General features: G+C 46.1%; 1 protein-coding gene across 1 annotated transcript; it reads right to left on the bottom strand.

Annotated features, from left to right (window-relative positions):
• Window positions 1–2,304: 2,304 nt before the first annotated feature.
• PDCD7 (programmed cell death 7) lies at window positions 2,305–15,129 on the bottom strand. The gene is made up of 5 exons (XM_053928798.1): window positions 14,227–15,129; window positions 11,075–11,213; window positions 5,653–5,889; window positions 5,334–5,421; window positions 2,305–3,455 (listed from the first exon to the last, which is right to left on the bottom strand). The coding sequence occupies exons 1-5, from the start codon at window positions 15,082–15,084 to the stop codon at window positions 3,332–3,334; spliced, it is 1,446 nt and encodes a 481-aa protein (XP_053784773.1). The 5' UTR covers window positions 15,085–15,129; the 3' UTR covers window positions 2,305–3,331.
• Between the last annotated feature and the right edge of the window lie 1,833 nt (window positions 15,130–16,962).

Genomic DNA, 16,962 nt, shown 5'->3' on the forward strand with positions numbered 1-16,962 from the left:
CCAGGGTCTCCTCCACTGGGACATCAGATAAACAATATTCTTGCACATAGGACATGTTGAAGCAACACATTTCTGGTTGGCCTTTGAGTGAGTTTCTCTATTTTTGTTAATTTATGTTTAATATATAGAACATTTATGTGTGGATGTAAAAAACACAATTTAGAGAAGGGCTGGAGGCTCAACGGAACTGTAGCTCTTAGTTCTAACAACAAAAGGACTGATTAGCAATGATCAGCAACAGTGACGGGCACCCCTACCACGCAGACTGTGGCCTATGCACACCTTCTCCGCTGAAGAGGGACCTGGGGTCATTGGGGAAATGACAGCTTCCAGGCTGGGGACAGGAAGTGTGAAAAATACATATGGAGAATAGTGGGACTGACTGGGAACGCAGGCGCTGAGTTAAGAGGCTCCCCCTGCTAAAGGGGACACAATCAATAAAACAATAAAATGGGCTGAAAGACAAATGTTTAGATCTGAGTTCATTCTAATACTTAAACACAAAGTTCACAGCTCACCTTTAAATGTGAAACCATTATTCTGAAAATTAGGAAATCAAGGAAATTACATATTTATCTCTTGCTTTTGTAATAGAAATGGTACCCCAGGGTAAAAAAACAGTTGATGAAAGCACATTTTTTTTTAGAAGTATTCCAGCTAATGAAGAAAGAGTGGCAGAGCTAAACCATCACTATTTTGCAGATGAACACATCTAGACCTTGACTGTCAATGGCTGCTAAGGTCACAAAGAGGCAACCAGACATCAGTCCTCCTGGAGCACACACCAGGTCTGTGAAATAGTCTCAGCCGAAAATTCCAACCTAAATGTGATCAAGTCTCGAGATCAGCACTGTCCAACAGAAATGGGAGCCACAGATGTAATCGTACATCTCGATTCAAACTGAATTTCAATTCAAACTTTCCATTTCAGGTGCACAATAGCCACACACGGCTCCCATATCAGAGAGTATAGCTCTGTCTAACCACTAAATTGTAAGAAATACGGAAAAGAGGAACACGCTGTCACATGCATGCAATTAGCAAGATCCCGACTGGGAAGTCTTCAGTCCTGATTTTTTCAAGTAATACATTACACGGGAGAGAGAGTGCGGAGAGCCCAGGAGTAAGCAGGACCTGTAGGTTATCAGAAACTTGACAGACACATCAACCAGCAATGCAGACACTGCATCTAGGTCTTGATTTGAACGAAGTATAAAACTCACGTTTATGACCTAAGAAAATCCGAACACCGACTGGAATTTGGATGTTACTAAGGAGTTGATTAATTTTGTTAGGTGTGACAGGGCACTGTGGTTAAAATTTTAAAATACCATTTAGAGCTATATGTTGGAAAACTATGAAGTAATATGATGTCTGCCATTTGCTTCAAAATAATCTAGAGTGAGTGCTAGGGATACAGATGACACAAGACTGCCCGTGAGTTGACCATCATTTTAAGCGTGATGATGGGTGCATGGAAAAAATTGTATTATTCTCTTTACTTTTGATGTTTGACATTCCCCACTTATTTTAAAAGACTGAGGGATAAGATTAGATGGGCGCTGTCCATATTCTCAGACGTATAATTGTTAGACACCACCACGTCTGTCTTTCTAAACCCACGAAGTAGCAGTGGTTGCTGCCGACACCACTAAACAAGGCAACAAACCAAGAAAACTTAAAAAACAAAAACCAGACAAAAACAACACTCACTTTATTAAAACTTTGCAAAAGCTGCCAGAGGAAAGGGAGAATGGTGTTAGATGCTTCCTCCTTGGGTTGTGCTGCCTGAGTTTTCCTGAGACTCTGCTTCACACTCCCTGGCAAGGCTGTCTGGACGCCAAACACACAAGTTAAGTTCTCTTTTATTTCTACTTTTCCCGCACCTCGCCAGAGAGCAAATGGGGGAGAGTTACAACGAAAGGTTAGGTGAGGCTAATCACATCCGATTTCCAGGTTTATGGGCTTAGACACACACTTGGGAGGAGAGCTGGCTCTCACACCCCCTTAACCATGTCACGCACACTACATACATGCACAGGGCAAATTAAGCAACAGAAAGGGACAAAGGTGACAGTGTCTTGCACCCAACAGCTTCCAACTACACGACATCATTTCCAAAGTTGATGGTGTCCTTTCCTGTCTATCCAGAGTTGGATTCCACAAAGTTTGGTGTTGGAGACGCCACTGTGGCAAAAGGTCTATGTGACAAATTTTGAATTTTGGAGTGAAAAATGTGTTTCATCAACATGAAAGTGTGTGTAGTGATTTGGAAGTTAACAAACTGGGGGCAAAGGCTTAAACTAAAAACTAAAAATGACTTTATTTAGCTTTTTGTAAATATAAATAACAGTAAGTGACAAAAGGCAAAATAAAACAAAACAAAGAACTGACATGTTATATCATTGATCAACTCCAGGCACAAGAGCATTTATTAATGAACACAAAAAAATAAACTGCATTATTTTTATTTGCTTTTCCCTTAGCTTTAACTATTGAATACATGGACATTTTTGGAGCTTGAGTTCCTAAGAAAAGTCTGTAGCTATACCAGCTCCTACTGAGTGCATGAGGTCAAGGTCTCACCCCCATTGGGAAATACATTTCTATCCTTGGGAATTTTGAACTAGACCTCTAGGAACTTAAAAAGCAGTTCCTTTCATTAGGATCCTTCCAACACGGGGGAAAGGCAGCCATCATCCACTGAGACACCATGCAAATTTGGGTGCTGTGCTGGGGTTCCTACTTCTCCATGGGACTACCTGACTCAGCCGCCAGCTTCTCTGCCAGCCCAGCCTGCAGCCTGCAGCCTCTCGAGGTGCACTGAAAGTTGGATCCGCAAAACCGAAAATAAAGCATTTTGACCCTACTTTCTGGAAGTCAGAGGGCTATTTGGATAGGAAGGGTAAGGAGGTTTGCATCGAGCATGCCTTCACACTCAGTACTGGGGGAGGGGCTGCCACACTACCCCGTGCATACCTGTGTTGAGTGTATGGTGTGTACTCACCCATCACCACTCAAGGAAGTTTAGTGAACTAACAAGTCACTCTGGACCAAGCCCCTCAAAACAGAGGCAAATTCAGTGAACCAAGGCATGTGGTCACAGCCCCAGTTTACCTAGGTCCTTTCCTAAAGGACCATATTAATCTCCCGATTCAAGAAGCACCACTGGCCAGGACAGAGCACAGAAGGAAAATGTAACTTCTGGGTAGGGCCACACCATGCGGAGTCACAGGTTGATGTTCAGTCTATAGCACAAGAAGATGGCAGCATCACTAATACTTAGAGCTGGAAAGAGCGTTGCCTGGTCCACACTCTTGCAGCGTCCTTACTACTGCAGCTTTACGGCGGTGGCCCAGATGTCGTTGCTGGGGAGCGGGGGGAGGACCCATCCTTGGGGAACGGAGCTGCCTTTAGGATGATCGGAGGGCACCAGGTACTGATCCCAGTCATGCCTTAATAAGAACATTGTAGAACAACTATTTATTTCTGTTAGTCCAAGCAAGATGTTCCACAACTAAGTATTCTATTTCGGGACTTACCTTTTCAATGAATGACTGACGTACTAGTCCACAAAAAGAACTAGATTACTAGGAATTATGCAAAAGACTGTAATTCTTAAATATGCATATAAAAGGAAAAAACTCCAAAGAACTTACAATCTTATAGATAACCAAATAATTAATACACAGTCAATCCTAATTATTTGCAGATTCCATGTTCATAAATCTGCCTATTCACTCAAATTTAGTTGTAACCCCAAAATCATGACTTGTGGAGCTTTGTGGTCACTTGCCAATAGGCACAGAGCAGTGAAAAACCTGGGTCACCGACAGGCACATCCTGCTGAGGCCAGACAAAGTGACTCTCTGCTGTCTTGTTTTAGCTCTCACATTGTAGACAAGTGTCCTGTCTGGAGTCTATTTAGTGCCCTGTGGGGATTTTTTTTTTTTGCATTTTCCTGCTTTTTATTGGTAATTTTGCTATTTAAAATGCCCCCCAAGTACAGTATTGAAGTGCTAGCTGGCTTGAGAAGGCTGTGATACGCCTTATGGAGAATATAAGGATGTTAGATAAGCTACATTCAGGCATAAGTTATGCTGTTAGCCATGAGTTTCATGTCAGTCCATCAGCAAGAAATGTTAAATGAGGTGTCTTTAAAAATACACACACGGCCCTGGTTGCTGTGGCTCAGTGGACTGAGCGCCGGCCTGTGAACCATAAGGTTGCTGGTTTGACTCCCAGTCAGGGCACATGCCTGGGTTGCAGGCCAGGTCCCCAGTTGGGGGCGTGTGAGAGGCAACTGACGGATGTTTCTCTCTCACATCAATGTTTCTCTCCCTCTTTCTGCCTCCCTTCCCCTCTCTCTAAAAATACATAAATAATCTTTTTAAAAATATACCTAAAACAACGTTATGTATTCATCAGCTGATGAAAATGTTGTGGCCAGAGGCTCACCAAACCTAGCCCTGCATTTCCGTTGAGAGCAGCAGCTCAGTGTCCTCTACTTCAGTGTTTGTGCTTTGTGGAATACAGCTACTGTGAGCAGCAAGAATTGACTGTACTTATGTTTACAAGCTAAAACATGTATGTTAGCCAGAAACACATACACTTTTCCCAAAACGCAAACTTGGTATGCAAAAGAGCATTGTGAAAGCTTTGGAAGGAACCTCAGAGATCACTTAGGTCAGTGATTTTCAAACGAGGATTTGAAGACCCTGAAGCCCCAAGTAGACGCCTTGAGGGGTCGAGAAACAACACAGTGCTTCCCATCAATGACAGGTATAAGCTGCCGGAGGACCCATTCATTCGTTCTAACTATTCTACGAACTGATCTGTCCACAGGCTGCATCTGGACAGAGTATTACTGCCAAAGTTTGAAGGCCACCTTCTAGTCCACCATTTTCATTTTACAGGTGAGGAAAGTGAGACCCAGAGAGGTGCACAGTTTAGCTCCGCAGTTACTGCACGTGCAGATAAGACTCTCGTTCCCAGCTCTCCTGTCTCTGACCTGTAAGAACTCACAGGTCAGCAGTGTGGCTCTTAAACAGTCTCCACAGGCAAGTATACAGGGAGGGTCTACTTAGCAGCAAAAGAGAACGAGAAAAAGAAATGCTCTGAGTCAACAGCACAGCCTGGAAGAATGCCAAAGGGCAGGTCACAACCTGAGTGTGTTTCTTCACCTGTTAAAATAGGGATATCTATATACTTTTCAAGGATGAACTAAGACTAAGCAAGATGTTTGTGGCATCCCTGAAACTTGGAAGCTTCATATAGACCCGAAAGAAACTTGAAAAAACCAGACACAGGCGTCACGGAGAGGCCCCTCTAACCTTATCTGGATGAGCGCCGGCAGGGAGTGCTCAGCTTGGAGGTAATACTGTCGGAAAGGCTGCAAGAGGTGAGCGAGTGGGAACTCATCTGAAAAAGAAAAGGCACAGTACCACATCATCCTGCAAGATAACTGGGCCTTTGATGACAATATGATCAAATGTGTTCCATCTTTATCCATGACTTCCAGGATTAGTCTGGAATTTCAGACCCTGCAGGTGTCACTGTTGCCTACCACCGCTTAGCTTAGGTTGAGGTCGCCCATGAGGAAAAAGTCAATCTAGTATTTTCCTTTTCTCCACTGGTGACAGAGGAACTTACCTGGATCCCCAAATAACTTGGACTCAATTTCATGCTTCTGCTGTAGAATTTTCTCTTTATCTTTCCTCTGTTTCTTTTCTAGTTCTCTTTTCCTCTCTTCCTCTTGTTCTCCTTCCAACATAACTCTCAGGGCTCTCTCTTCGGCTTCGTACACTTCAGAGCGTTTTTTAATGAGTTTTCGCAGTCGCTGAAGATGATGCTCAAAAGTCTCATCTGCTGAGGCTGGAGGACAGACCCCTGGGCAAAAGATCCAAACAGCATTTCAGTTACAACTTCTTCTTACCCTCAAATCTGCGTTCTAAGGGGCAGACTCAAAGTCCTGCTGATAGTGTGAATTTGTAAATTCTAACCAGTCTTCAAGGGTCAATCTGATCCCGAGTCTCCAGTCAATGGGACCCTACCCTGACTTTCTCTTTTCTCTAAGTCCTCTCTCCGGAGCGTACCACGTAACCTTTGGTTTTGTGTGTTTCTAGCGGCTCTGACCCTGCAGTTGGAGAGTGGGCTCCCTACTCCCACAGCTAATAAACAACTCCCCTTCTGAGTGTGAGGGTCTGGGAGCGTGCGTGGTTGCTGAGGAGGAAATACCCTAACCAAACACGAGGACCTCAGGGTCTGCTGCCGAGAGAAGGGTGACCGATTGTTTCAGGCTGCCCGGTAGCATTTAGAACCCAGTGTCCTCGGAGACCTGGGATGGTTAGTCACCCTGATTCATCTGTGAGGTCGGGCTATCGTATAGCCAGCTAGAGCCACGACTGGGAACGTTTCAGGCTAGTTACTGGGTGATATCCAAGAATTATTACTAATTCTATAGGATAATGGCATAATTGATGATGGGTATTTTATTTAGGTGTGCTATTTTTGTGCACGTATGAAATTTTTCATAAAATCTCATAAGGAAAATTTTAAACGAATACTCGAGCAGATCACAGTTGTGTGCTCACCACCGTAACAGCCCTGTGATAGAACAGCTGCTGAAGCTGCTCGGTGGTTTGCCCTCGAGTGATGGAAGTGTGGTCCGTCCTGCTCATCCTTGAAGACTTTAAAGGAAACTGTATTTATTATGGGAGCAGTTTAACAATGCCGGACGCATGGAAGAAAAAGAATCCTAATCCCACGGACATGATCAACCATTTTTATTCCCCCACGTTGATCCTTCAGCCTTTTTGCCCACAGATGAGCAACTTCACGGAGTTGACATACCGTGTGTGTCATTTCCACATCGCCAGGTCAGTTCCTACATTCTCTCCCCCTCTGTAAAATTATTTAATGGCTCTACCCTATTTCACCAAATCAGTGTATCTACCATAATTTACTTAATAAGCTCCTTCCTCCTGCACACTGAGGCTGTTCCAAAGGTCCTGTTATCATATAATGCTATAATGAACACCCTTGGGCATGTTACCTTTTTCCTTTGTATGGATTATTTGTATAATGTAATTTCACGAATACTTTCAAGACTACCTGAGACCTCAGTATACTACTAAACTGTTTCTTTAAAAAGTCACACATTTACTCAGTACCTAACACAAAGAAAGTGGTAAATATTGATTTATTTAATAAATGATGTTCAACAGGGTTTGGGCACTACATTTCCGATTTTGGCTGATATGCGCTCTCCCCCGAGGCTAAGATTTCTCCAGATCCTGTTCTCATGCCTGCTCTGCTTGACCAGGTTCCTGTTCACTCATCCCCGACTGGAGATGGAAATGTAAAACTCAACTCCATCTTCTACTAAGTTGCTGGGCTCTTATTTTCCAAGTACAAAATACACACAAAATTCTTATGCACAGAGAAATTTAAGCTGTCACTATGTTGTCTGTAATAATTTCATGGTTTTAGTTTCTTTACCTAAACAAGGATTAGCAAACTTTTTCTGTAAATGGCTACATAGTCAATATTTTAGGCTTGTGGGTCATATAGTCTCTGTTGCAACTAGTAAAATCTGTCCGTCTGTTGGAAATACGCAGATACTCCATCAGCCCCGAAGTGCTCCAGACCACAGGAGGAGCTGCGGCCTGCTCCCGTCTCGGGCTGCCAGGCCTGCGCCCCCCACCCATACCTCCTTCCACCTTCCATGGATCACTCCTGGTTAACTTGACACATTCACTTGGAAATGGCACTCCTTGCTCAATCTTCCTCTTCACTCCATGTGCTGACATGGTCTAGATCTCCTCCACCTCCACCACTTACTCCTGTAGTTCCTGCAGCTCCTAGGTACCAGCCGCCTTTATTCCCCTCCTGCTACCCAAACCTTAGGGCCTCATCCAGTCTCCGGACCTTGGCATAACCAGAAAAAACTCCCCCCTCCCTGAAATCTGAAACCCGATTATTCTCTTCTCTGACAATTTTCTATCTCACCAAAACTTGTGGTCACCCACAAAGCAACATACCAGCAGCACAGTGCTCCATGCTCACGTGCCAGCTGCAGAGTTCTTCTGGAAGAAGCCATCTGATCATGTGACCAGGCGCCAGTGTATAGCTACCAAGGCACCTCCCTGCAAGCCTCTGTGTGGCTGTCACTCATTCCTCACAGCAGCCAGTGCAAAGCTCTCTGAAAGCCCTGCTTCTCTACTGACTCTCAGAGCAAACCATCTAACCTACTTCCCACAGAAGACAGGCCACCAGGCTGGAAAATCTCTTAACTTCCTGCCCCCGATTTCACTCATCCACATTACTACCCATCCTTGTCTCCCTCATTTTCATTCCAGTGGAAGATGGGTCCTTCCCCAGTTAAGTTAATCCCTCCGCCTGGGATCCGAATCTCACTTCCTGCAAGATCTTGAGCCATCAACTATTCCTCTGCTCCTCTTTGACCCTTCTCCCTCTGATCACTCCTTGGCTCAGCACTGAAACATGCAAGTCCTTCCCAAGACCCTAAGATACCTCCCTCTCCCACCCCGCACACATACACACACTGCCGGGTGCTGACCTTGCCCCCTCCTTTGTCCACAGGCAAGCCTTCATAAGCCGAACTCCCTGTTTGCTTGTCTACTGCCCCACTCCCTCTTTAATCCACTCTAGTCAGGCTCTTTCCAGCCTGCTGGAAAGCCCCTAGGCACAGGTCACTACTGACCTGCTGGGTGCTAATTCCCATGGATGTTGCTGTTTATCCCTCAATAATAAAAATGAGATGGAACACGTATACGGCATTTTCTACGTGCCAGGACCGTTTCAAGTACTTTACTCATGTTTCCTAACCTAATCATCACAGCCAGCCATGGGCAGGCACCATCACCGTTCCCTTCCTACAGGTGAGGAAACCAAGGCACACAGTTTAAGTAAACAAGCCAAGACTGCACAATCTCTCCAAGCATTTGCCACTTTGCAGAAGGAGGCAGCAGGTCTACCTTTTCCTCCTCTCTCTGACCTCCCTCGATCTCTTTGTGGCATCCTCTTTATTCATCTTGATTTTAACATTCCCCTGGATTTTGTCTTTTTGGCTCTCATTCCTCACTGCACACCCTCCTTTCAGTCTGTTTACAGGCTGATGAGCCCTTATCCAGGATGTCCCATTGCCACCTCAAACTCAAGAGGTCCCCAACTGAACTCGTTAACCCAAAGCCCACTCTCCTCCTGTTTTCCTGGTCAATTAGAATGGTCAATTCTACTCACTCAGTAGATTAAGCTAGAATTGGAAGTCATTTTTTTTCCCTTCAGCTCCCACATGCGGAGTTCCCCAAGTTACTTATTTATATGTACACACACACTCTCTACTTTATTCATATCTCTTAAATCTGTTTACTTTTCTCCAACTCACCACCTGGCCCTTAGCTCACCCTCCCACACCATCCCTGCCCACACTACAACAGCCTTACCCGCCTCTCTTGCGAGATGTTCCCGACCTTTCTCTGCTCCGCCGGCCCTGATCTTTGTCACCATCTCACACACTGCTCAAAACCTCGCAGTGGTTCCCCTCAGCTCTAAGCACAGGGGAGAAGTCTAGCCCGGTCCATAAGATACTTAGTGATGTGGCCCTACTTACACACCCAGCCTCATTCTCTCAGCACTTACCCGGAGGTACATACACTCTGAAAAGAGAAGTTAGAAAGCTTCTTGTTGTCTTTTAAAGCACACAGTGCGGCAGTTGCTGGTCACCAAATACTCTCACACCCAAGTCAGCTAACGCCACAGAGCCTGCTTGTTGTTGTAGAGCATAATTCCTCCTAAAATTTCCTTTACTTTGGGCCAAAGAGAGGGAGACTAATAGTAAGAAATTATGCTGGTGAACTCACTTGGCAAAATATCACTGGCCCTCGCCTCACGGAGCAGGGAAACACGAGGCAGCAACCCTCAGGTTGTGTAGTCTCATACGGAAGAGACACGCACAGACACAGCAGACGCAGACTCGACGATTCACAGCAGAGGATGCACGGGTGCCCGACAGCATCATCTGATTCTGAGGCCTGAATCCGAATCAGCCACTCTAAAGGCTGGCAGGCAGAAGCCCATCACTTAGGAAGTGAACGAACCTGGCTAGATGTACAATGGTCAAAACCCAACCCAACTTTATTAAGGGTGCGAATCACAGTTTTCACTTACAGTTTAAACCACACAGAGGAGTTTATTTGATAGTGTGGTGTTTGTGTACTCTCACATATCCCTGGTGAATGCCAATGGCTTACAACCTACTAAATAAGGCAGCATGTGGCACGAACTAGGTTCAAGTGGGAAGGAGCAGGAGGTCACCTCAGCCCAGAGCAGAAAAGGATGGTGGATGCTGTGTCTAAATTTGGTGTTGAAGGATAGAGAGAGCTTAAAATAGCAAAGATGGGGCTGGGGGCCCTCCAGCCAAATAGATGAGCAAGGGTGAGGATCGGCACAGGCAAATGGAGGGCACAACTGGGGAACTCTAGAGGCAAGAGGGGTCCACTGAGGTTTCCTGAGTCCAAAGGTGACATGCAGATAAAGGGGGTGGGGGGGCCCATGCAGTCTGCGGGGCACTCACGCCCTGCCCAGTCCAACCATTCACACCTCTTCAAATATCCATGTTTCAGGTTTGAAATGTATCTGAAGGAACATACAAAGTTTTCAACACCTTCTGAAGCCTCAAGTAAGACTAGGACAGGACAGCTTTTCCCTTGGCACGTGGGGAACGCTGATCAGCCTTGGCAACCTGACTGGGAAAAGCGCGGCCAGGACTGCCTGGGGTGGGAGTGGTGAGTCAAGGGGAAGCCGGTGCAGCGGGTTCCCACACCGGCCTCTCTTTCCAACCTCGGCTGCCAAGAGCCAAACACCTTCTGAGGCTTCCTACTTCAAAGCTTCTGAGTACTGCTGATATGCTGTTACCCTACTGGGGGACAATAATGAAGTATTACGCATTTTCCTTCAAAATTTGGGGGGAGGGCAAGCACTATGGTAAAGAAAGGGAAGGAACAGGGGAACAAAGGAAGAAATGCAAGCTGGTATGTAAAGCCACGGTTACCTTTCCTTGCCGCAGCCTCTTTCCTGAGTTTCCTCAATTTCTCCAAGGCCCGAAGAATGTCCACCATTCTTTTGGTGTCTGCTTGTTTTTTCCTCACTTCAGATAAGACACCATCAGCAGCAGCTTTAAGTTCCTGCTCCTGGAGGAGATAGAGAGCACATGAGAACAGCTGCCTAGCAGTGACATTTTAGAGGATCAGGTAGTCCCAGTGTTAAAAAGGACTCTACTGGCCTGGCTGGTGTGGCTCAGTGGATTGAATGCTGGCCTGCTAAACAAAGGGTCATGGGTTTCCATTCCCAGTTAGGGTATATGCCTGGGTGGTGGCCCAGGTCCCCAGTAGGGGGCATGCGAGAGGCAACCACACACTGATGTTTCTCTCCCTCTCCTTCTCCTTCCTTTCCCCTCTATCTAAAAATAAATAAATAAAGTCTTAAAAAAAAAGAAGGACTATATAGGATCTACATCCCAAGTTCCTGGGCCGTGCACAAAACACCCCTCTACCGGTCCGGTCAAAGGACTACCCTCTCTGCAGCTTCCAAGTAGGCGATGGTCTTTGTTTCTTCCTCAGAGTCTCTCAAAGTCTGGCCCAAGGAACATCCGCATTCAACTTACCTTGTTAAGTTGAGGCTCTTGTTAAAAATGCAGACAGACAGACAGACACACACACACACAAATGCAGACACATGGACACTAAGACAGAGGCTAGCAGGGAAAATGACGAATGGGGTTGGAAGGGCCCAGCACTCTACACTGCTCAGTGACGACCTGAAAAACTCCCCTGCCACAGACCTCTTCGACATGACAGCCTTTCAAACATCTGAAGACCCTAGCCTACTTTTCTTAAGTTGATTCGCATGTACACTAAGTAATTCTGGCTCCTCAAGCCACCACTCAAGGGACTCTGTCTCCAACACCCCCACCATAGGTGGTGGGGAGGATCTTTCACCTAAAGCTCTTTCCCATCGGGCAACTCAGCGCCTGTGATCCCACCGTTTCAGCTATACCGTGCTGTTTCTCTGTTCTCTGTACACTACTCCCTCCGCCGCACCCCTTGCTCTCACTTGGCGTTGACATTTCCTTCAAGACTCAAGTTCAACTGTCACTTTATCATCTAAGCCTTCCCTGATACCTTCCCCAAAGGATTAGATATTCCTTTTCTGGGCTGTTATAGCACCTGCCGTTGAAATCTTAACACAGAATGCAATACAGACATGACCCCCATGGGGCTCTAAGCCCCTCAAGGACAAGCATTATGTCCTATTTATCTCTCTCCCCAGCCCCCAGCACTGGGCCTGGTACATAAGGGGCCCTTATTAAATGTCTGAACTGACTCAAACTCCCTTAGATTAAAGCCTTGCCTCCAAGTATTCTTCTTAAAAGCACTGGTTTCTTTGGAGCTTGAAGACAAAGCTGGCCATCCATACACTTCAGAGGGAGAGTTACATCATACTCCAGGGCAGTAACAGGCACCAGGAGGAGGAGGAAACACTAGCTGGTAGGGGAGAGTGGAGGACGGTGTGGAGAGTGGAGGACGGTGCCGAGTGCCTAGAGTGCCTAGTGCAGGATGGTACTTTGTCTTTGTCAAAAGTAATGACAATGTCTTAAACAACTATTCGACCAATTTTCAGTTTCACCCTGGCCCCCCCACTTAGGAGTTTGAGGTCAACAGGCTTTGGAATCACATGACCCGGGCTCAAATCAGGAGTGAAACTGCCACAAACCAGTTGTGTGATTGTTGGCAGGTTAACCTCCCTATGCCTTAATTTCCTAGTCTGTAAAATTGGGATAATATTGGGTTGGCCAAAATGTTCGTTTGGTTTTTTTCTGTAAAATGGTTCTAGTAGTGCTTAGTTGTCTTTAACTTCATTCGAAACAGTTTTGTTAGACCACAGGCGGCAAACACAAGGCCTGCGGGCCTCCACCTTGTTTTATACGGCATGGCACCTTGTTTCCACCCGGCGGCAGTGCCGAGCCCTCTCTTAACTGTTAAGGAGTAGTTACATTTATAGAGTCCTAAAATTACATTCGGCCCTTTGAAGGCAACTGCAAGGCTGATGTGACCCCAGCTGAAAACGAGTTTGACACCCCTGTTGTTAGACTGTATACATGTGACAGCTGTCATATTAGAGTTCATTAAAAAAAAAATCAAAATTGGTGAATTTTTGTGTCATCATTTTAATATTGAAGATGGAAGAAAATGTGCTACATTTTCAATATATTATGCTTTATTATTTCAAAAAAGGTAAAAAGGCAACTGAAATGCCAAAAAAAAAAAAAAAAGATCTGTGCAGTGTATGGAGAAGGTGCTGTGACTGATGGAACCTGTCAAAAGTGGTTTGTGAAGTTTCACGCTGTATTTCTTGGTGGTCGATGCTCCACAATTGGTAGACCAGTTGAAGTTTTGGCGATCAACTCAAGAAATTAACTGAGAACAGTCAATGTTCTACCACACAGGAGATAGTTGACATACTCAAAATATCCCAATCAATAAAGTTATTAGTGAAAATGAAGTATGTGTTCTTTATTTCACGGAAAAAAACTAAACGAATTTTTTGGCCAACCCAATACCACCTACCTCTCAGGGTTGTTACAAGTTTTCAAGATCTGGTGTATGTAACGTTTAGCACAGTGCCTACTATATATATATATATATATATATATATATATATATAAGTGCTGAAAAATACCATTGTTGAACCTCAGCATGTGTGATTTAGAACTTGTAAACACAGGTATCCTGGGGAAATCATCACTATTGACCCATCAACCAATTAGGGTACATGTTCCTTGAGAAAAAGGCCCGTGCTCTATAGTTTGTATTCTTAAAATCACGTGGGTCCCATAGGCTTGTTAGTCTTGAATGTTGGTGTCAGGATGTCACAACGTTGGCGCAGTTCTGTCATCCCTGCAATGCCACTGAGTAATCTACTTTGTTCACAGGGCTTTGCAGTGCACCTCGAGCATTGTGTTGTGTACTATACACCATTAACACGTAATCGCTACGGAGATACGAGGTCGGAAAGGCAAGCTATTTTTTAATTTTACGAATGAGGAAAAAGGCTTCGCCCTGGGAAATGGCAGCGCAAAGCCTCATGACCCTTCACGTTCCAAACACCACTATCCTTACTCCCATGCGCAACCGCTGCTCTTACCCGCTTCTTCTCCTCCACCTCCTGCACACACTTGACTCTCCAGCGGTCAATCTCCTGCTCGCGCTCCGCAGCTCGAGTAGCCTCCGCCTCCCGCTCGGCCTCGCGTTCCCTGGCCCTCTCGCGAAGCCGCAGCCGGCGGCGCCGGACCCTCTCCAGCTTCCGCCGTGCCTCGCCCACATAGGCTGCCTGGGTCAGCGACTGCAGTCGCTCAGACAGTTCCGCGCGCAGCGGAGCTGCTTGGGCGTGCAGCAGCGCCCAGGCCGCGCCGTCCGCCTCGGCCTCGCGCAGGGCTTGGCCCAGGTCTCGCAGCCGCCGCACCAGGCGCAGAGCCCCGCGTAACCGCGCACGCACTTCGCCCAGGTTGGGCCCGCCGGGTGCGCGCGGGGGCACGGGACAACCGGTCCGCCGAGGGGTCCCGAATACCGCCTCCAGCCACTGCCGGTCGCGCAAGCGCTGCAGGGACGCGTCTCCAAGTACGTCGGGCGGCGGCGCATCAGGCCAGCGCGGGCTCCAGGGCGGCCCGGGGCCTGGAGGCGGCGGCCGCGGGCGCTCGCCGGCATCGATCCCCGGGAAGGGCCGGCACTGGGGAGGCGGCGGAGGCAGCGGCGGTGGAGGCACCGGGTAGAAGGCGCCGCCACCGCCACGGGAGGCTTCCCCAGGGGCCCGGGGCTGCAGAGCCAGCGGGGGCTGGAGGAAGGGAGCGGAGGCCCCCGGAAAGGGGCCGGGCCGCTGGGGAAGAGGCGGCGGGAAAGCGGGGGAGGGCAGCGGCGGTGGAGGACAGCCGAAGGGAGCGGGAGGCAGCGGCTGCGGAGGTGGTGGGCCGGGGCGACCTGGGGCGAAGAACGGCGGCAGAGCCATGGCTACCACCGAAGGATTCTGAGAAGTGACAGGAACCTGAGTGGTTTATCCAGAGTCTTCCGGGAGGAAGTGACGTATACAACGCGCGACGCCAGTGTAACGCGCTCGGCGCAGGAGTGGATGTTGATTCAATCCTGTTAATGATGCGTTCTAAGTGTGGAGACACCTGCTTTGCAGACGAGGAGACTGACAGATACAGTTCCTGTCCCGTGGAACTACCAGTCTAGCAAAGAAAACACATTAATCGAGTAGTTATGCAAACAAGTGTAAAAGTGCTGCGGTGAATGTAAGTACAGTAATACCAAAGAGGAAAACACGGGGCGAGAAGAGCTTATAGAAGAATTTGACTGTCAGAGAAGTTGTGGAAGGTTGTCCTATTGATTTATGCTTCATCTGAGGAGTTGAATAAGTAGGAGTTAAATAAAAGAGAGGGAAGCGCCTTCCAGATGGGGACAGCATGTGCGAAAGCGCCCTAGCAGATACGAGTAGGTTTAGTGGGGAAAGTGGAAGAACGAGCGCTAGCGCGGAGGGAGCGCAGAAAGCCTGAAGGGAGCCTAGTGATCCTGGGAGGTGGTCAGAGATTATAGTGTCTAGGATCTCATATGTTGAGGAACAATGGGAAAGCACTGAGGAGTTTTAAGCAGGAGGGGAAGGGTAAGCCATGCTAATGATTGTTTTTTTTTTTAATTAAACTCTGAGATCATTATAGATTCATACGAAGTTGTAAGAAATAATACAGTACTCTCTACCCAGTTTCTCCAAATGGTAATAATACCTTGCAAAATTGTAGTGAAATTATCACAACCAGGATGTTGACACTGATACAGTGAAGATACGGAATATTTATTTCCATCACTTCCAGGATCCCTAATTTTCCCTTTTATAGCCACACCCACTTCCCTTCTTTAACCGCTGGCAACCACTAATCCGCTCTCCATTTTTATGTCCTGTCCTTTCAAAAATCTTATATAAATGGAATCATAACCCTTCAGGACTACCGATTTCCACTCAGTATAATCCTGTGGAGATTCAACTAGGTTGTTGTATTAATAGCATTCCTTTTTATTGCAATAAAGATGTGTAAAAAAAAAAAGTGGGTAAAATTAAAAGCCACACTTTGTTCACAATCATTTTGTTGAAAGGTGTTCCCACTTTGTGGTTGTTTCCATTTGGGGGCTATCACGAATAAAGCTGCTATGAACATTGTGTATACAGGTTTTTCTGTGAACATAAACCTTCATTTCTCTGGAATAAATGCCCATGAGTGCAATTGCTTGGTCATATGACAGTTGCATATTTAGTTTTTAAAGAAACTGCCAAACTTTTTCCCAAAGAGGCTGTACTAGTTTACATTACCACCAGCGATACGAGTGATCCAGTTTCTCTGCATTCTCGCAATCTGGGATGTTACTATTCTTTGTAGACATCCTGATAGGTATGTAGAGCTCTCGTCGTGGTTTTAATTTTCACTTCCTTAATGACTAATTATGTTGAACATCTTTTATTTGCCATCTGCATATCTTCATTAAAATGTCTGATCACGTTTGCCCATTTTCTAATTTTTTACTGTTGAGATTAGAGTTCTTTATATATATTCTAGATACTAGCCTTTTATTTAATACATGCTTTGCAAATATTTTATCCCAGTTTATAGCTTGACTTTTCATCCTCTTAATAGGACTTAATGCAGAGCAAAAGTTCTTAATTTTGATGAAGTCCAACTTACCAGTTTTTTTCCTGTATGGATCATGCTTTTGGGGTCAGGTGTTAAGAACTCTTCACTTAGTCCTAGATCTTTAAATTCTTCTCCTGTACTTTTCCTGTAAGTTTTATAGGTTTACATTTGGGTCTGTGATTCCTTTTGAGTGAATTTTTGTG

The sequence above is a fragment of the Desmodus rotundus genome, chromosome 7 (genome assembly GCF_022682495.2).
Source record: "Desmodus rotundus isolate HL8 chromosome 7, HLdesRot8A.1, whole genome shotgun sequence".
Lineage (NCBI taxonomy): Eukaryota > Metazoa > Chordata > Mammalia > Chiroptera > Phyllostomidae > Desmodus > Desmodus rotundus.